A 22,552-nucleotide genomic window follows, 5' to 3' on the forward strand; every position below is an offset into this window, starting at 1 on the left:
ATGCTAAGTGTTTTTAGTAATTTCAACTACTTATTCCACGGCCTTTCTGATTCAGGGGTCATTCTTAAAGAATTGGGACAAAACTTAAGATTTAGTGTAAAAGGCGAGGTATTAACGACGGGACAAACCCCCTCATATACATAATAAAAAATATAAGAGCATAAAAGTTTGTTACGTAAGTTAATTCTTAAGTTACGTATATTTTTTACTAATAAAAACTTTCGTTAAAAATTAAAAGTTCTAGTTGCCTTTTTAAGTAACCGAAAAATTGGAGGGCAACTAGGCCTCCTTCCCCACCCCTTATTTATCAAAATCGTCTGATCAAAACTAAGAGAAAGCCGTCAGGCCAAAAAAATATTAATATGCAAATTTCATTTTACTAATTAATGTGTGGAGAGCCAAAATCAAAAATGCATTAATTCAAAAACATTCAGAATTTAAATAAAAAAAAACTAGTTTTTTAAACTGAAAGTAAGGAGCGATATTAAAACTTAAAACGGACAGAAATTACTCCGTATATGAAATGGGTTGTCCCCTCCGCAATCCCTTGCTCTTTACGCTAAAGTTTGATTCTTTAACACAATTCTACTTTTTAAAACAATTAAAAACGTTAGCGTAAAGAGCGAGGGATTGCGGAGGGGACAACCCATTTCATATACGGAGTAATTTCTGTCCGTTTTAAGTTTTAATATCGCTCCTTACTTTCAGTTTAAAGAACTAGTTTTTTATTTAATTTTCATTAAGACTCTATCACTTTCTTATTTTCTTCTTATTTTCTTCTTATTTTCTTCTTATTTTCTAAAATAAGGCAAATTTTATCAGGCTCTTAACTTTTGACGGGTTAGATTATACTTGATGAAACTTATTTACTTAAAAATCAGCGTTAAAATGCGATTTTTTTGATGTACCTATTGGTATCGAAATTCCGTTTTTTTTTAGTTTCGGTTACTATTGAGCCGGGTCGCTCCTTACTACAGTTCGTTACCACGAACTGTTTGATTAGGAACTGAAGATTAGTGATTGGCTGGGATTCACTGATGTAACCAATTTTATAGGTATGTGATTGCTACTGTTGGATTGGTGTCGAACTATATCGAATTAAATAAAAAAAAACAAGTTTTTTTAACTGAAAGTAAGGAGTGACATCAAAACTAAAAACGAACAGAAATTAATTCGTCAATGAAAGGGGCTGGTCCCTCCTCAACGCCCCGCTCTTTACTCTAAAGTTTCACACTTTCTCTCAACTCTACTTTTTAAAACAGTAAACAGTAGATAGGAGCTTGAAATTTTTACAACAGGGTTTTCTGATGCACTGAATCTGATGATGTGATTTTTGCTAAGATTGTATGACTTTTAAGGGGTGTTACCCCCTATTTTCTAAAATAAGGCAAATTTTTTCAGGTTCGTAACTTTTGATGGGTAAAACTAAGCTTGATGAAACTTATATATTTAAACCAACATTAAAATGTGATTCTTTTGATGTGACTATTGGTATCAAAATTCCATTTTTTTTTAGAGTTTCGGTTACAGTTGAGCCTGGTCACTCCTTACTACAGTTCGTTACCTTGAACTGTTTGGTCTGACTGGTTCTCCTCTACCTTTTGGGAAATCTTTAGCAAGTATAAAGGCCAAAAATTTTTTAATTTGCAAACGTTTTTAAGGTACTTCAGCTATTTCTTGGAATTAAACTTTACGAAGTGTTTACGTCATGAATAGATGTATTTTCTTTTTGAATTCGATTTTAATTTCAAAGTTTATAACTTAGTTTTTAATCACACGATAAATTCAGCCCTTTCTGAATGGTATCCAGCCATTAGGATGATTTATCTAACTTCTTTTTTCAACTCTAAATTAAGAAAAATCCAATTAAACTCTTTCCAATGCTATTTTTACATACTTTATTCTTTATAACAATCGTTTCCATTTAAATGGCACAGCTCATCAAAAATAAAATACTTTTTCCCCTGGACTCATCTTAGGTCAGTTCAATTCTGAAAAAAAATGATTTTTTAAGTTTTATTTTTCAAAGTTATGAGATTTATTGTGCAATACCAACCAGCATTACCCCGCTCAAGCGCAAAGATAAATAAGGAAAATTAATTATCTAGATTCAACTACGCTTTTCGTCACTAAAATTCAACAGTTGCAATTTATTGATTCCCAAAGTCAAATGGATCTTTAAAGCAATTAAATAAATAAAAAACTAGTTTTTTTTACTGAAAGTAAGGAGCGATATTAAAACTTAAAACGAACAGAAATTACTTCGTGTATGAAAGGGGCTGTTCCCTTCTCAACGTCCCGCTCTATACGCCAAAGTTTGACTCTTTCTCTCAATTCTACTTTATTAAACAGTAAAAAAAAACTTTAAAACGTAAAGAGCAGGGCGTTGAGAAGGGAACAGCCCCTTTCATACACGGAGTAATTTCTGTTCGTTTTAAGTTTTAATGTCGCTCCTTACTTTCAGTTAAAAAAAACTAGTTTTTTCTTATTTAATGTCTGAACGTTCTTGAATGAATGCATGTTTGATTTTGGCTCTCCGCACATGAATTATTAAAATTAAATGTGCATATTAATTCTTTTTTTGGCTAAATGGCTTTCTCTCAGTTTTGGTCAGACGATTTTGAGAAATAAGGGGTGGGAAAGGAGGCCTGGTTGCCCTCCAATTTTTCGGTTACTTAAAAAGGCAACTAGAACTTTTAATTTTTAGCTAACGCTTTTATTAGTAAAAAATTATACATAACTTAAGAATTAACTCACGTAACAAACTTCTATATTCTTATATTTTTATTGTGTATAAGAGGGGTTTTGTCCCCTCTTTAATACCTCGCTCTTTACACTAAAGCTTAAGTTTTGTCCCAATTCTTTAAAAATGACCCCTGAATCAGAAAGGCTATAATTTCAACTAAATAGTTGAAATTACTAAAGATGCTTTAGCATAAAGAGCGATGTATTTAGGAGGAGAAGAACTCGTCATATGCGTAATAATCTCTTTTAGTTTTAAGTTTTAATGCTAGTCCTTACTTTTAATTGAAAAAACTTTTTCATGTTTATTTTTGCATTGATTTTTTATAGTAATGCTAGAGAATCGGAAAATCCTGCACCCTTTTCGTTGAATTTCTCTTCCCCCATGACATATTCATCCAAGGAAAGATCCTCCCAAATAGCCCGATAGATAAAAAAAAAAGATCCGTTGACTTTGGGAAAAAATGAGCGTGGGAGGGGGCCTAGATGCCCTCCAATCTTTTTGGTCACTTAAAAAGGGCACTAGGACTTTTAATTTCCGTTAAAATGAGGCCTCTTGCGACATTCTAGGACCACTTGGTCGATCCGATGATCCCTGGAAAAAAAAGAAGAAAAAAAACAAACAAACACGCACCCGTGATCTGTCTTCTGGCAAAAACTACGAAATTCCAAATTTTAGTAGATAGGAGCTTGAAATTTTTATAATAGGGTTCTCTGATACGCTGAATGCGATGGTGGGATTTTCATTAAGATTATATGACTTTTAGGGGGTGTTTCCCCATATTCTCCAAAATATGGCAAAGTTTCTCAGGCTCGTAACTTTTGATTACAGCGACTAAATTTGATGAAACTTATATATTTAAAATCAGCATGGAAATTCAATTCTTTTGATGTATCTTTTAGTATCAAAATTCCGTTTTTTAGAGTTTCGTTTACTATTGAGCCGGGTCGCTCCTTACTCAGTTCGTTACCACGAACTTTTTGAAACTAAATCTTCTTTAGCTGTTTGGTCCCTTGTGTTTTTAGCTTATTTTTTGCGGATTTGTACCCACACGGATGTATTTTTTTTATTATAAACAGAATTCCTTTTTTTAATATATATATGGCTCGGCAACTTTTACGTTAACAAACTCAAAAAGTTAAATGTCATTGACAATGTCCTTCTTACTTTAATTCCATAAAAAAAATACAAGTTTTTTTCGGCGGAAAGTAAGGAGCAACATTAAAACTTGAAATGAAACAAGACTATTCCGTATATGAAGGGGGTTGTCCCCTCTTCAATCCTTTCCCTGAAAGTAAAGGGCAGCATTAAAACTTAAAAGGAACAAAGATTATTCCGTATATGAGGGGTGTACCCCCTTCTCAATCCTCGCTACTTACGCTAAAGCTTTTTTGTCTCAGATCTTCAGAAATAACTCCGAAAAAATAAGGGCTGTTTAATTGGCATAAGAATCTATTTTAAAGTACTAAAAATATTAGTATAAAAATCAAGGGATTGAGTTGCGCCTCTTAACAGGATAATTTCTGTTCGTTTTAATTTTTAATGCTACTCTTAATTTCAGTTTAAGATATTTTATATTGAATCTTTGATTGTTTTTAAAATTAAGCCAGAACATCCCCTCTCCCTTCATGCAAAATTACCCAGAAAATATACCCGCAGAAAATGGCCCCTCCGCATAATATTCCTTCCGACAATTTTTCGTATATTTTATAACAACAAACGCTGTGGACAAATTCTATAACTAATAGCCCTATCCCCTGGGACTATGAGGAGGGACTTGCCATCTCTGAATGACTCGTTATTTGACCTATAAACTATGTTGAACAAAACGGTTATTTCAAACTTTTTGTTGTTGGAGAAAGGACGCAGGAGGTGGGCTAGTTACTCTTCAATCCTTTTGGTTACTTAAAACAGCCACTAGAACTTTTAGTTTCCATTTGAACGAACACTCTCCCAATCTTTTTGAACCATTGGTTTAATACGATCTCCCCTCAGGAGAAAACAAACAAACAAAATAACAACAAATAAACACATACTTGCATACACTTTAATAGGTAAGATTAAACTTAATGCAAACTATATATTTGAAATCAGCATAATAAGCCAATTCTTCTGATTTATTTATTGCTATTAAAATTCCATATTTTAGAGTTTCGGTTACTATTGATCCGGGTCACTCCTAACTTACGGTTTGTTACTATAAGCTGTTTGATTCAAACTATGTAAAATTTATTAAATTTAATGTTAGCAATCAAAATCTGCAGCCCTGAGTAATATCCTATTAATAGGGGAGGACGGGATCCTACTCCTTACTTCTTTCTTCTTTAGTGGTTTAAGATTATAAAAAGGTTATACTGCGATTTTGCCAATGCTACTAATATAACCAAAGTCAGAGATGGCATTATTGTTAACTACATCTATAGATGGCGACATGTTTTCTTTTCCAGCGACACATTTTTTTAGCTTCTAAGTAGTGTTTTCATAAATTTCAATGTTTTCATTGGAATTTATGTCTGGTGTAGGATTCGAACGTGAAACGCAGGATTTCCTATGATAAAATACGTCACGTTAGTCGACAGAGCCAACAAGTCATTAATATTATTAGGTTCTTAGAAATAAATTCTAGGCAATTAATGCATTTTTTCTGGGAGCTAACCAACTGGCGTTAGGTATCGTTGTATCGTGCCATGTTAATTGCGTAATCGATTTCTCAATTGGGGTTGGATTTTTTGTTAATTTCTATCAGTGATTTGTCTCTGAGTGCCTTTTTTGGCATCACTCGAAAAATATACATGCCACAGTGATTTGAGATGCTTGCTGGACAGAGATATCCTTTTCAAGGTTGTAGCGGTAGCTACCAACCTAGTAAGAGACGATCGCGTCCCGTACTAAAAACAAAATGGCCCATAACTCCTAAGACTAGATTAAGGTAAAAAAAAGAAGTATACTATTAGAACTGCCTTGTTCAATACCCCTATATAGGAAACTAACTGTTGCTTAGCTTGAATTACAAGGAAAATATATTAGTTTGAAAATCAACAAAAGTGGCCAAAACCACGATACTCTGCATCGACGGCATCTTTTTTTCTGTTTTTTCCCCTCATATAGCTCGGCACAGGAAAATCAGATAGAGCTATTTAATGGCTCATTTCAAAGGAAATTGTTACACTTAAAAAACTTTTCATAATCAAGAAAATAATTTCAAAAACAAAATCATTTTTTTACGGAAAACTGCATTTTTCTATAGCTCTGTAGTAGCAAATATTATTAACATCTGCTTCCCTCCTGGAACCAAACTTTTTTTGGCTCGAATCCTAAAGTGCTTATCTCTATAACGTTGGGCTTCATTGGCGTGGAAATTTCTTTTTAGTTTTATAATAAACATTGACGATCAATGACACTTGTTTTGGTCCCCAAAAAGTTTAATGACTGCAACAGGCTAGGTATCCTTTTTGTAATGTAATGACCCTGAGTACACAGGTTTCCATTATCAGGCTTGTGCATGACGTTGAGCTCCTCAGATCCCTCTCCAGGGCCCAGATTCCCCCTTCTCATTTTTCGTTTTGAGCTTAGATTTTTTGAAAGGGGAATATTTTTTTGGTGCCCGGAAACAAATCAATAATAGCATTTATAAGAAATAATTCAACTCTAATTGAGAAACCGATTCCGCAATTAACTTGCTACGATAAAATGAAACTTAAAACCAACTGGCCAGCGCCCAAAAAATACATTGATTGCCTAGAATCTATTTCTAATAACGTAATAATATCAATGACATGTTGGCTCCGTTGGCAAACGTGGTGTTCTTTAACCATAGGAAATCTCGGGTCTCATTTTTGAATCCTACAGTAGATATAAACTCAATAAAATCAATGGAGAATCTAAAAAATGTTTCGTTGGAAAAGAAAAAATGTCGCCATCTATAACTTCGTTAACAAAAGCGCCATCAATGACTTTGGTTATGTAAATGGCAGCATTGGTGGAATCGCCGATACACCTTCTTTATGCTCTTCAACCACTAAGGAAGGAAAGGGTAGGGGTAGGGCCCTGTCCACCCCTATTAATAGGACACTACTCAGGCTTTTAGATTTTGATGGCTAACGTTAAATTTAATAAATTTTCTATAGTTGGAATCGAACAGATCGGGGTAAAAAAATGTAAGCAAGGAGCGATTCGGCTCAGTAGTAGCCGAAACTCTAAAAAACGAACTTCTGATATTAATAGACATATCAGATGAGTTGGCTTATTATGCTGACTTCAAATATATGGTTTTCATTTAGTTTAGTCTTACCCATCAAAGGGTACATGGCTGAGAAAATTTGCCTGATTTTCGAAATAGGGCAAAAACAATCCCCCCTAAAGTCATAGAATCTTAATGAATTCAAACCCTCTAATTCAGCGTATCAGAAAACCCCTCTGTAAAGGTTTCAAGCTTCTATGTGCAAAATTTCAGAACTTTGTATTTTTGCCAAAGAACGGATGCGCGTTATTTTTTTCCAGGGGTGATTGTATCAACCCAGTTATAGAATATTGTGAAAAGGCTCGTTCAAGCGTAAATCAAAGGTTCTAGTGCCTTTTTAAAGGAAACAAAAAGATTGGAAGGCAACAAGGCACCATCTCCTACCACTTTTTCCCAAAATCATGTGATTAAAATTTTGATATAGCCATTTTGTTTATCATAGTTAAAAGACCCGATAACTATACCTTTGGACATAACAAGACCCACCACAGACCCAGGGAAAGGTTTTTAAGTTATAAAATTTACCGGTTGTTTACGCATAGTTGCCGGGTAACTTGCCGGTTGGTTACGCATTTGTTAATGGGAAGCATGCATACATTTTCTAGGTAGGGGCGGGGAGTATTCTGCAGCGGGTTCTTCCACGGGGAGTTTCCCATGGTGAGGGAAGTTTCCAGGAGGTGATCTTTTCAGGGGAAATTATACACTGTGGGAGTTTACCAGAAGTCCCATACAAAATTGTTTTTATATGTCCTGCTTTCTCTTTTCTGTCTGAATTTTACGCGTGGAATTGTTAAGGGTGATTGTTCGGGATAAATTTTCAACGGAATTGAATTTTCTAGAGGATATATCATGGCGAGGGTGATTTCTCCATGGAGGTGGGCCCGATGTCCTGCCATTATTTGAAAAGGATCAGAAACCTAATAAAAAACAAGTTTTTTTTCAACTGAAAGTAAGGAGCAACATTAAAACTTAAAAAGAACAGAATTTATATTTATATGGAGGGGGTTGCCCACTTCTCAACACCTCTCTGTTTAAGCTGAAGTTTGACTTTCGTCACAATTCTTTAAAAAAAAAACTGAAACACAAGGGTCGTTAATTAGAACAACAAGAAGCTTTTTTAAAAGGCCTAAAACACTTCAGCATAAAGAACGAGGTCTTGAGGAGAGGGTAATCCCCTTCATATACGTAATAATTTCTGTTCGTTTTAAGTAGATCTGTCTGTATGTCTGTCTGTCTGTCTGTCTGGTCTGGTCTGTCTGTCAGTCTGTTTTTCTGTCCGTCTGTCTGTCTGTCTGTCTTTCTTGTCTGTCTGTCTGTCTGTTTGTCTTTCTTGTCTGTCTGTCTGTCTCTTTGTCTGTCTGTCTTTCAGTTTGTCTGTTTGGTCTGTTATGTTGCTCGTTACTTTCAGTTGAAAAAACTTGATTTTTTTATTTAATCAACATAAAAATTCGATTCTTCTGATAAATTAATTGTTATAAAGAGACTTTTTTTTAGAGTTTCAATTACTACCTGATTAAGTCACTGTTCAATTACAGTTCATTACCAGCTGCATTTTGATAATCATTAAGTTTTTTTGCTATACAGTATTAAAAAAAAGTCTATAAAATTAATAGCTATAGAATATTATTCTCACTTACCAATTCTTAGGTCTCAGCTTTAATTATAATATAAAAGAAATCAGTAGGTAGTATTTCTTTTGCTGAAAAGTGATTATCTGTCTAAATATAACAACACAAAGGTGTTACTAGGTTACAAATAAGTTTTACTAGGTTACAAATCAGTGCCTCAACAAATTCAATTTGTGCCTCTGTTTTTCTTTTTCTTTTTTTAATATTATCTGTAAATGTATCAAAGGCTTATCTCCTATTTACTATAATTGAATAACCACGGAATCTTCTCTATTCAAAGTTTGATTCTAGTTAAGCGGAAAAGTCGGTCTCAAATTTTGTTTAATAAATTTAGTTTTAAATAATTTTAGCTTAAGCATTTTAAATAACAATTATTCAGATTATTAATACGGTCGTGCAAAATGAAATTTGCATATTGGTGCTCTAATTGCCGATGAATAATCAAATCTATAGAACGTGTACACTCCTGGATTACTCCGTGTATGAAAGGAGATATTCCCTTCTCAACGCCCCGCTCTTTACACTAAAGTTTGACTCTTTCTCTCAATTCTACTTTATTAAACAGTAAAAAACTTTAGCGTAAAGAGCGGGGCGTTGAGAAGAGAACATTCCCTTTCATGCACGGAGTAATTTCTGTTCGTTTTAAGTTTTAATGTCACTCCTTACTTTCAGTTAAAAAAACTAGTTTTTTTTATTTAATTTCTGAACGTTTTTGAATTAATGCATGTATGATTTTGGCTCTCCGTGCATAAATTATTAAAATGAAATTTACATACTAATTCTTTTTTTGGCTAAATGGCTTTCTCATATTTTTGATTAGACGATTTTGAGAAATAAGGGGTGGGGAAGGAGGCCTAGTTGCCCTCCAATTTTTCAGTTACTTAAAAAGGGAATTAGAACTTTTAGTTTTTAACGAACATTTTATTAGTAAAAAATATACGTAACTTAAGAATTAAATAACGTAACAAACTTCTATATTCTTATATTTTTATTATGTATATGAGGGGGTTTGTCCCCACGTTAATACCTCGCTCTTTACACTAAAGCTTAAGTTTTGTCCCAATTCTTTAAGAATGACCCCTGAATCAGAAGGGCCGTAGAATAAATAGTTGAAATTACTAAAAATACTTTAGCATAAAGAGCGAGGTATTTAGGAGGAGAAGACATCATATGCGTAATAATACCTGTTCGTTTTAAGTTTTAATGCTACTCCTTACTTTCAATTGAAAAAACTTTCATGTTTATTTTTTCATTGTTTTTTTTATAGTAATGCTAGAAAATCTTGCGCTCCCTTCATTGAATTTCTCTTTCCCCATAACATATACCTCCAAGGAAAGATCCTCCCAAATAGCCCTCTTCCCCCCCCCCCCCCCCAAACCGAAAAAATCCCCCTGAAAATGTCTGTACACTTCCCAATAACCATTACTGTATGAAAACACTGGTCAAAGTTTGTAACTTGCAGCCCCTCCCACGGGGACTGTGGTGGAGTAAGTCATCCCCAAAGAAATAGTTTTTGTGGTATACTGAACAAAATGGCTATCAGAATTTTGATCCGTTGACTTTAGTAAAACATGAGCGTGGGAAGGGGTCTAGGTGCCCTCCAATTTTTTGGTCACTTAAAAAGGGCACTAGAACTTTTCATTTTCGTTAGAATGAGCCCTCTTGCGACATTCTAGGACCACTTGATCGATACGATGACCTCTGGGGAAAAAAACACGCACCCGTGATCGCTGCAAAAAATACGAAAATCTCTTATACGCTGAATGCGATGGTGTGATTTTAGTTAAGATTCTATGACTCTTGGGGGTGTTTCCTCCTATTTTCCAAAATAAGGCAAATTTTCTCAGGCTCGTAGCTTTTGATGATAACAAAGACTAAATTTGATGAAACTGATATATATAAAATCAGCATGAAAATCCGATTCTTTTGATGTATCTTTTAGTATCAAATTTCCGTCTTTTAGAGTTACGTTTACTATTGAGCCGGGTCACTCAATATAGCCCCCCTAGCCCTTCCCACTCCCACCCCTCCCTAGCCAGCAAATTTTCCTAGCCAATTTTCTCAGGCCTTCTCAGCCGATTTTCTAGCCAATTCCTAGCAAATTTTCTCAGGCTCATAACTTTTGAATACAAAGAATAAATTTGATGAAACTTATATATTTAAAATTACCATGAAAGTCCGATTCTTTTGATGTATCTTTTAGTATCAAAATTCTGTTTTTTAGAGTCCCGTTTTACAATTTCGTTTTGCAATTTACGTTTTGCAGCGAAACTACAACGTTTTGCAATGATTTGCAACGTTTGCATCGATTGCAAGGATTTTAACGATTCTCAATCGATTTGCAATGATTTGCAACGATTGCAAATCGTTGCAAATACAATTGCAACGATTTGCAACGATTGCAACGATTTGCAAACGTTGCAAATACGATTTAAATACAATACATACGATTACAATACATACATACGTATACATACATACAATACATACGATTGCATACAATACATACATACAACAAGTACAATGCGATTGCAAATCGTTGCAAATACGATTGCAAATACGATTACAAATATGTACATTGCAAATACGATTTGCAGTGATTGCAACGATTTGCAACGATTGCAACGATTTGCAACGATTGCAACGATTTGCAACGATTGCAACGATTTACGTTTGCAACAATTGCAACGATTTACAACGTTTTGCAACGAAACTGCAATTGCAGTTTCGTTCTGCAATTTCGTTTTGCAATTTTGCAATTTGGTTTTTGCATTAGGGTTCCCTGATACGCTGAATGCGATTATGTGATTTTCGTTAAGATTCTATAACTTTTAGGGGGTGTTTCCCTCTATTTTCCAAAATAATGTAAATTTTTTTCAGGCTCAGAACTTTTGATTACAAAGACTAAGTTTAATGAAGGTTATGTAAACTTTTGATTACAAAGACTAAGTTTAATGAAGGTTATGTAAATTTTTTTCAGGCTCAGAACTTTTGATTACAAAGAATAAGTTTAATGAAGGTTATATATTTAAAATCAGGATGAAAATCCGATTCTTTTAATGTATCTTTTAATATCGAAATTCCGTTTTTTAGAGATTCGTTTACTATTGAGCCGGGTTGTTTGACAAAAAATGAGACTCAAAACGTTTCGTCGATATATATATAAATAAATAGCATTGATATCAGTGGGCCTAAGCAAAAAAAACAATTTTGATAGCGTAACCGCGCTGTCAAAGTAAAGATACAGTATAAGTCAAAGTATTACCAGAGACTGCAAAATATTATATTGTGACAGATTCCTCGCATTTAAATAGTGGCTGAATTTTAAATTTGAGAGTATTTGAAAAATAAAGTTAGAATCATCAACATATTCGTTCGGCATTGTTTGACAAAAAATGTCCAGAAAATCTTAAAATTTCCTGGCATCATTGCGGCTTAAACCTTGATTTGATTGAAAATTGCCATGAATCTCAACTGGAAGGCAAAATTGATTCTTAGAGCTTGAAAATTGCTTTCCCCTTTGTTTCTTTGTTTAAAAAAACTAATTCTATAAAAATTACACAAAAGTTTTTTTTGCAAATTAGAGTATGGGGAGGGGGTATACATTTCCGGAGAAGTTACACGGAATACCGTATTTATGTTTATAATTCCCTTTACAAGCAAAGCAAGGTCTGCTAGTGTTGCATGATAAAACTGAAAACGGTAGACAAATAAAATGGACAGGTACCACTTAAATATTTAGAAAGGGAAAAACAGTGAAGTCAGCATGGTAAAATGGAATTTAATACCCCTTAAATATACGGAAAATTTGAGAATTTAAGAAAAAACTTTTTCTACAAAACCTGTTTTTCAAAGAAAGTAAAGAATTCCATTCAGCCAAAAATGAGCAGAAATAAAGTCAAATAATCTTCCAAACGTAATTCTACCACAAATCACTGTCAATAAATAAATGAAACTCAAAATAAACAGAAAGTCAGACAAATAGCCGAGTCAAACTAAAAACCAGCAAAAATTAACATTAGTAGGGCTGATAACCAGGGACGTAGCTACAATATCTTCAATTGGGGGGGGGGGGGGCAGGGGGGGGTGTTATTGAAGTAGGTAATATTAAAGCGGTAGTGAATAAAAGTAACTATTTAGTAAAGACGCTACTTGGTGAATTTAGAAATAGTATTTAATACATTATAAACAATAAACACACATTAAAAAATCATAGATATAAGTACTGGCGCTCAGCTTTTGCTAAAATTGTCAGCGATGAGCAAAAGCTGATGACTATAGTATACCGTAAACAAGGTTACGGGCGGGTGAAGGTGAATGTCGCATACATTCGGCTTTTTTCAGCCAGATTCACCAATAATGCTGCAGAACATAATCCCTCTCCACGTCCCACAATCCCAACGCTGAGCACAGGATTCTTAATCTCATAATCGAACTCAGCTCTATTCTAATTGCCCAGGGTATCGCGCTATTCATTCACTTGTAATTTTGAATGAAGTTTGACTCTCTATGACTTCATTTGTTATACTAAACTTATAATTTACGTGGCCCTTTGAAATATTACTTATGCTTTTTATTAAATTGATTTGTTTTTAGGTTCGCCGAAACATATAAATAAAAAGCATCGATATCAGCGGGCCTAAGCATAAAAAAATTGTTGGCAGCGTAATTATAATTATATACTGCGAAACATTATATTGTGACAGATTCCCCGCATTTAAATGGTGACCGAATTTTAAATTTGAGAGTATTTGAAAAATAAAGTTAGAATCGTTAAATTATCCGTTCGGCATTGTTTGACAAAAAATGTCCAGAAAATCTTAAAATTTCCTGGCATCATTGCGGCAGAAACCTTAAATTGATTGAAAATTGCCAGAAATCTCAATTGGAAGGAAAAATTGACTTTTAGAGCTTGAACATTATTTTCCCTTTGTTTCTTTGTTTAAAAAAACTAATTCTATAAAAACTACACAAATTTTTTTTTGTAAATTATAGTGTGGGGAGGGGCTATACATTTCCTGAGGGGTTTACACTGAATATCTTTTTTATGTTTATCATTCCCTTCACAAGCAAAGCAAGGTCTGCTAGTGCTCAATGATAAATAAGAGAACCAAAGTTTTAATTTGTACTGGAAATAAAAATCAAAGCAATTAAATGTTTCCTGGAGCGGATCTTCGTCTATTAAATTCCTTGACCAAACTGTAACCGATTTGGCCAATTATGCCCATTAGCTTGAGTAAAAAAAAAAAAAAAATGCCTAAGTTCGCATGCAAATGTTCAGAGAAAAGTAGAACAAGTTTCCACCCAACTTGATTTTAATATTTTAGGCGATTTTTACATTCTGATCATTAGACATTCCTTCCCAATCAACCAATTCGAAACTGGCCACAAGTCTCTTACTTGACTTTGTGAGAATAGCCACAAATCATTAAGGCAGTTGCCATGACAAGCACAAACATCTGAAGGTTAAGCATGCATTATGAGAGGGGGAGGGTCAAGTTTTATAGGTTGGACTTCGCAGTTTTGCTTCTACTTTCTGCTGCTTAGTCAGGAAAGGACAGAATTAAAAGGATTTTGTAGTTCCCTTATAATATTGTTCAGGTGACCGACAAAGGATAAGTAGCCCAATAATGATATACAGGGAAAATCTTTTTAAAGTAGTTAACTATTTTGAGGGAATGAAACATTGGTTTCTAGAACTTCAAAAAAAAGTAAATAGCTTTCCAAATCAACTGTTTCTGTATCGAGTAAAACTACAACACTATGTTTTGGCTGTTTTTAGCTAATTCAGCCACTTACCCCCCTTAAATTAGTCCTCCTTGGCTTCTAAGGACCAAAGCATAATTTTCACTTTATTGAAAACAAGACACATTCAAAGATATTCTCAATTTAACCTTAATAAATCCAATTTTAAATTAGATTCTAATAAATCCAATTCTAATTAAGAATTTCGGGAATGAATAAGTACATTAAACTATCAATACACATTCATTTGTTGTTGTTTTTTCGATAATCTTGGTTATGGTGGTGAATTTTTCTTTTTTTAGAAATTATGAGAAATAGAAACACAAGTGCAAACTATATCTTGTCTTTAAAAGGCATGAAAGGCGTCAGCCCCTCGTGTATTTAACTTATGCTCGTTTAAGTTTGACTCTATTATTTATTGTTGTTTCTGTTTGTTTTGAATTTCATTTGGCTATTGATGGTGGTTTATGGTAGTTTTACGCTTGGAAAGTTATTTGACTTTTTTTGCTAGTCTTTGGTTTAATCTAGGTCTTTACTTATCTTTGAAAAACTTGTTTTGCGGATAAAGTTTTTATAAATCAATTCATGAACAAAACAATTGATTTATTAACTGTAAAGAATTTTAGAGGTCAAAGGTTCTAGCAGAAAATACTCTAAATTTAAAGTTCAAAAGCTCTGGAAACACCTCAATTATATCCAAGCAAAAGTGAAAAAAATCACTTCGCTTTGTCATACAATTTTTTTTGTGTACGATTATCATACAATAGTGAATTTATTTCATAAATGTTTACCATCTTGCGAGAATCGCAGTTTAGCTACTATAGGGGTAAGTCTGGAAAGCCTTTTTGGAATATGGGAGAGGGGCGTGAGGGGTAGCAATCTAGCTATTGTTTTGGTAATATACGCCCTTTTGAAGTTTGGATGTAGTGCTCTATGTATATTCCGTTGCTTTTCAAGTTTCCTTTCTTCATTCATTGTAATTTTACTCATTTTTGGTTTATCATCTTATGTAAGCTAATTTCTGCTCATTTAACGGTTTCTATTCATTTATTGTCTTTCGTAGAGTTTTTAGTTCTTTTTATAATTTAACCGTTATAAAGATCATGTATGGGATTTAAAAATAAACTAGAAAAATAATACAAGTTTCTTAAATCTTTTTGAATATGATAAAAAATTATTTTATTTATTTTGAGAATTAAAAGATTCACATTCTGATTTTTGTGAAATCAGAATCTTTTGTAAAAATTAGATACCGAGTTTAAAACAAATGATAGGTTTCAATGCTGATTTTGCTAAAATTTATTTTATCCTTTGTTTTATATGTCCCCAGTTTTTTATCTATTTAGGATGCCTTAAATAATTTCATCGAGTCATTATATCGATTTTGATATTCAAAATTGATGGATCAATTTTGATTTTCTGGATCACCTTTTACTATACCCTCAAATATTCTTTAAACTAAGTGGAACAGGCAAAGCCTTTATAGGGGAAAAAATAATAGTGGATTTTTCGTGTGAACTGTCAAGGTTTCAAAAGTTCTTTCATCTTAAAGATTGCTATGGTAACATCTGACACGAAGTCACGTGAACTTTCTTAGGGGAGAGCTATTGAACTGAGGTATAATTGTAATAAGAAATCAAATAAACAAAAGTCATGGCGTTTTAAAAGAGCCTTTAAGGCACTAGGGACTATACCCACCCAAATAAGCTGGAGGTATTATTAGAACCAAAGCTATGGATTTGGAAACAAATGTGGGTTTGGAGGTGACAGGAATAGGGCTGAAGCCCAGCTTGAAGAAATAAACAGTGCCTCATACTATTGAGAATACATGAATCTTTGATGATCTAAAACTCAGAATGATTTTAATGCATTTAGAACAAATGATTTGTCTCATTTTGGCTCGATTTTGGTTTGTCACTGCTGGCGAATATTGGACATATTTCCAGAAGATAGCGCTAGATTTGTATCTGTGTTGTAGCACATTCTACGGGAAAGAAGAAGAGCTTGACAATACTGGATGACTGTATTCAAGAAAGGAGTTTTTCAGGGCTCTACAATTTTAGGCCCACAAAAACCATCACATGGATTTTTAGACCCATACATGCTTTATGAAACACGTGCCATGCACCATTTCCATTGCAGAAATGTAATAAAGGAGTTTTGGTAATAAGGATGATACAAAACGTTCACTTTCCTCGAAAGGGCTTACAGAACTGATAGACTATCTGAATTAGCCCTACTGTATGCCTATCTGCCTTAGTTCTACCTTAGGATGATAGAATATCAAAAAGAATACGCAACTCTGAAACAGTTATGGCAGTTTTACATCTAAAAGATACAATCTGTTTTGGCTTTACCCCAATTAGGTTTTCAAGTATTTTATTAGTTTCATCCGACCGGCAAATTCAAAATTAGGATAGTGAATGTTTCAAGATATGACCTATTCTTGGGATACATGTCATATTGAATAGATTCGGTTGGAGGAGGAGCGTGCGCAGCTGTGTTGGCCTCAGGTGGCTTGGTGCTGCAGTGAGTTATTAGTAGTAGTAGTAGTATGTCATATAGGACGTAAAAGTGTATATGGATATACGCTATAGGCAATGTCTATTCATTCACCTCATTAGCCCTTGTGTTGGGTTGTCGCCTCTGAATTATTTGTCTTTTTTATTGTTTTTTTTAATATTTGGTAAATGACGACTTATACTTACTTACGACACAACTGCCTGTCCATGGATTATTCTCTACGGTTGATTGTGTATGGCTATGCCGTTTGACCTATGTGATTGGATGGATGAGTAGGGTTAAGGCCTCTTTCAAGTACTGATTTATATTAAATACTAAAGTAGGGAAACAGTCTTCCTTTCTCCTTCTGTCTTTTTTTATGGTGCATATTTATATCTGTGTTTGTGCTGTTGCGTTGGTGATTTCTTTTTTCATTATATAGGTATAATTGCCATCCTTAAAAGGGAAGTTATGAAATTGTGTCTTATGTACTCTGTCAGTGTTTCCACACCATCGTTTTAAACACTATAACGGTAACGTTGAATGCTGCAGATAGAAGGGAATCTATGCAAACATCTAAACGAAACATTAAGTTTGGTATCAAACAGTTTGTGATAACGAACTGTAGTAGGGAGCGACCCGACTCAATAGTAAACGAAACACTAAAAACGGATATTTTGATGCTAAAATATACATCAAAAGAATCGGATTTTCATGCTGATTTTAAATATATAAGTTTCATCTAATTTAGTCTTTGTCATCAAAAGTTACGAGCCTGAGAAAATTTGCCTTATTTTGGAAAATAGGGGGAAACACCACCTAAAGTCGTAGAATCTTAACGAAAATCACACCATCGCATTCGGCGTATCAGAGAACTCTTTAGCAAAAATTTCAAGCTCCTATCTACAAAAATGTGGAATTTCGTATTTTTTGTCAGAAGACAAATCACGGGTGCGTGTTTATTTGTTTGTTTTTTTTCCCAGGGGTCATTGTATCGACCAAGTGGTCCTAGAATGTCGCAAGAGGGCTCATTCTAACGGAAATGAAAAGTTCTAGTGCCCTTCTTAAGTGACCCAAAAAATTGGAGGGCACCTAGGCCCCCTCCCACGCTCATTTTTTCTCCAAAGTCAACGGATCAAAATTTTGAGATATCCATTTTGTGCCGCATAGTCAAAAACTATAATAACTATGTCTTTCGGAATGACTTACTCCCCCACAGTCCCTGGGGGAGGGGCTGCAAGTTACAAACTTCGACCAGTGTGTACATATAATAACGGTTATTGGAAGTGTACAGATGTTTTCAGGGGATTTTTTGGTTTGGGGGTGGGGCTGAGGGGAGGGGCTATGTGGGAGGATCTTTCCTTGGAGAAATATGTCATGGGGAACGGAAATTCAATGAGAAGGGCGCAGGATTTTCTAAAATTACTATAAGAAAAAAACAATGAAAAAATAAACATGGAAAACTTTTTCAGTTGAAAGTAAGAAGTAGCAATGAAACTTAAAACGAACAGAGATTATACGCATATGAGGGGTTCTAAAAATACTTTAGCATAGAGAGCGAGGTATTTAGGAGGAGATAAATACCTCGCTCTTTATTCTATAGTATTTTTAGTAATTTCAAGTATTTATTCTACGGCCTTTCTGATTCAGGGGTCATTCTTAAAGAATTGGGACAAAACTTACGATTTAGTGTAAAGAGCGAGGTATTAACGAGGGTACAAACCCCCTCATATACATAAAAAAATTCAAGAAAATAAAAATTTGTTACATAAGTTAATTCTTAAGTTACGTTTATTTTTTACTAATAAAAACATTCGTTAAAAATTAAAATTTATAGTTGCCTTTTTATATAACCAAAAAATTGCAGGACAACTAGGCCTCCTTCCCCGCCCCTTATTTTTCAAAATCGTCTGATCAAAACTAAGAGAAAGCCATTTAGCCAAAAAAGGAATTAATATGCAAATTTTATTTTAATAATTTATGTGTGGAGAGCCAAAATCAAACATGCATTATTTCAAAAACGTTCAGAAATTACATTAAAAAAATTAGTTTTTTTAATTGAAAGTAAGAAGCGAAATTAAAACTTAAAACGAACAGAAATTACTCCGTATATGAAATGGGTTGTCCCCTCCGCAATCCCTCGCTCTTTACGCTAAAGTTTGACTCTCTGCCACAATTCTGCTTTTTAACACAATTAAAAGCTTTAGTGTAAAGAGCGAGGGATTGCGGAGGGGACAACCCATTTCATATACGGAGTAATTTCTGTTCCTTTTAAGTTTTAATGTCGCTCCTTACTTTCAGTTAAAAAAAAAACTAGTTTTTTTTGTAATAAGCATATAGCTTCGACAGGTCTTTCAATTTTATAAACCATGCCCAATTCAATAGATCAGTCATCTAATAATGACATTGGCAGAAAAGAACTTTCTTTTTAGATTGTTCTTGAGTCCTAAACTTTATCAGCTGGTCTATTTAGGCTAGTCATGTCCCTTCAAAATCAAATACAACCCGAGTTGCTACTTTTGACTTTTGCAGATGGCATAGCAGTAGTTCCTCCTGGCGCATGTTTCTCACGACGTTTGTTTGTGCAAGTTTTGCTGCATTTTCGTTACGCCGCTGAAGCCGAAGAATTTACAAAATATTCATTCAAAAAGACAGTTGTGTTACATAGTGAAGAGCTGCATCCCAAAGAAGAACTACCAGACGGTGAAAACCTGAATAAATGGCAGGTAAGGACAAAAAATCCCTTTGTCCCCAGTTATATTAAGAGCCTGAAACTTATAATCGGCATTTAATTCACTACAGTTCTTTGTAAACTCTTCCTATTTATCCACAAGTAAAAATTTACTCTCTGCATTTTTTTCGTATTATGATTGACCCCTTAGGGGTGACCTAGTAAAGAACTAACCTTAGCCTTTAGTAAGCAAAAATTTGAAAACGCCTTAAAAAATATCATTTTGGTTAAAATCGCCATTTGAAGCTGATACGGGAATAGTAACTATTATTTCGGTTGGTTTTTTCGGTTGTTGTCTTGGAAATAAATTTGTCGGAACTTCAAAAGCTGTCTGAAACTTCACATAACGGGGTTGGATTTGCACCAGTGAAATCTACACCATTTGAATCATCATAGCTGAAAGCCTTATTCAGGAGAAGAACATTCCCCCATCTAGAGCAACAAGGAAAATAACTTAATCACGAAAATATAACAGTTCAAAATAGGGATGAAACATTTTAATTGACAGTGAAACAAATAAAAATTTCTTTAACTGAATATTTCGAAAACATATGAAGTGTCCATCATCAGCAGTAAAACTAAAAGACATTAATAAAAAAAAAAAAAATTTATACCCAATAAACTTATTACATATAATTTATTGATCTTATTAAGGGTTTATCATTAAAGGTTATTAAAGGTCTCTTAAAGGTTTCATCCCTATTTTGAACTGTTATATTTATGTCATGGAAAGGCAGTGTGGTCTTCGAAGTTAACCTAATCACATGGGATGCACTGATATGTCTCCCTTTTTTCTGCATTTTCAGTCACTGCTAGTGGGGCGCAGAAACATCACGATATTCAAAAAAGAATTATTTATATGAGAAACTCTTGGAAGACAAGATGATACCACTTTCAATCGGACTTAACAACTGAAATCTATAGAGAAATATTAGTTGGTCACATTCGTTTAGCAAAATTTACTATCTAAAAAGTTTAATTTAAATTTATAGAATTACACTAAACAATAATTTTGAAATAATATTTTTATGTTGTAAGCCACCTTAAGCTGAAGCTCAGCTATATGTGAATACAAATTTTCATGTTTGTACCCTTATGCCCGCTGCTGCAACATTATTTTAAATTTTAGAGCCTATGCTGGGAATTGTATATACACCTGAAAAGAATAAATAAAATTCAAGAAGAAATATAGAGCCATCTCTGAGAGCATTCATCATCATCGTCATTTAGTTTGAGCATTTTGATTCATTGTCAAAAGATATGTTAATGATCCCTCATGAATATCGAAAAGTCTAAAATCAACAATATAATCCACATTGAAAAATGAGTGCTGGCATCATGCACATATTGCAATAGATTCTTTCAATAGTCTATAAAGATTCCATTCATAGCATTCCTATATATTTTTTTTATTTAGATTAGTCATTCTTCATAAAAAAGGACATTATAAAAATTGCTTTATGAACGAAAACTTAGAATTCATTTCAGAACTGTGTAGACTATTATAACACTGCACCACCAGGCAAGTTTTAAGGTTAACATAAGCTAACAATCTGACATAAGTAGACAAGGAGACACTTTCATCTATTCTACTCATCTGCAGAGCATATTCATTTTTTGTTGATTTTTTCTCTTGTATTTTTGTAATGTATATTTTTCTCCGTGACTTGATTACCACAGTATCACATCCAATCTCTTGACTTAAAAATAAGAAAAAAAGAGATTTGATAAAGAAACCAGGATAAATTTTAATTAAAAGGAAAATTGAAAACGTGTCCTCAGGAAGTTGGTTTATCCTCAGAAACTACTACTTTATTGAAAAGAGTTACGAATCTACTATTTTTTTTATGAATTTATTGCTATGGCTTTCCAGGGACGTATCCAGGGATTGGAGACCCTCCATTTATTCCTATGGCCTTCCAGGGACGCATCCCCCCCCCATCCCCAAATTTTTCTCCGATTCATAAATTGCTGGCTATATGACTATTTCCGAACTAAAAAATGCCCATCTGACTCGTAAATTGGTCATTAAAATTTATCCCGGTAATAAAAGCTCACCCTACCCCCCCCCCCCCTTTGTTGATTCTTGTTGAGTTTTAATTGTGATTGATAAGTTTAGTTTTAGCCTCGGCTTAACTATCACTCAGTTTGTGAATTTCAGAATGCTAGCTGGTGATTTTTTACGAGCCTGACTGTTAATGGTCAGTTTTCATTTAAATTTATTGTTTTGGATTTCAGAATTCAATGCGCCTTTATATTTTTATACAAATGTAGTAGAAATTCTAATCGCAGGAAAAATTTTTAGCTGCTTATATTGACAAGGATGTTATGCTAGATGTTTAGGACGGAGTTTGTCACATCAAAGAAAAGTTCAACAGGAAGTCTTATGTTTTGTCTGATACAGAAGCACATAGTGAATTAAGAGAGGAATTAGTTGGCAAAAGTGAACTTAAGGCTAAAAATAATAAATCGCTGCGAAACAACTCTGGAGGATGACCTTGAGGAGAGACGTCCCTCGAGGAAATTATAGCCTGGTAAACAGCAAAGCATTTCAAATGGATTTTGATTGATGGATAGTTCTTCTGGTTTCTTTGTAGAGGAGGGGGGGCTGAAAATATAGAAACCCTGCTGTGACCGAGTTGTGTCCAGGAATCCAAAAGGACATCCTGTTTGGATGATACTTATTCCCACGTATAAAACTGAGCAGATATAGAAAAACTGTGGTCATTAAAAATAGTGTTTGGCTGCTCAATTTTACATATGGGGTGATGATTTCCGGGGGGAGATTCTCTGAGAGAATTTTCCAAGGGGGAATTATCCGGGGGGAATTTATGAAGAGGAATTTTTAAGGAGGAGAATTTCACACAGGGTTTATTTTCCAGGGATAATTTTTCGGGGGGAAGGGGATATTCCTAAGCCTAGCACCACTTGTTTTTTCCTCGTTAAAGTATCTATTTTTCTCT

At 34.0% G+C, this 22,552-nt stretch overlaps 1 protein-coding gene across 1 annotated transcript in view; it reads left to right on the forward strand.

Annotated features, from left to right (window-relative positions):
* The window catches only part of LOC136037062 (arrestin homolog), a 142,222-nt gene that overhangs the window by 52,874 nt on the left and 66,796 nt on the right, over positions 1–22,552 (forward strand). Inside the window, exon 3 of the mRNA XM_065719500.1 lies at positions 19,391–19,584. Coding sequence (XP_065575572.1) covers positions 19,391–19,584 — 194 coding nt within the window. The remainder of the gene's footprint in view (positions 1–19,390; positions 19,585–22,552) is intronic.

Source organism: Artemia franciscana, chromosome 16 (genome assembly GCF_032884065.1).
Source record: "Artemia franciscana chromosome 16, ASM3288406v1, whole genome shotgun sequence".
Taxonomy (NCBI): Eukaryota; Metazoa; Arthropoda; class Branchiopoda; order Anostraca; family Artemiidae; genus Artemia; species Artemia franciscana.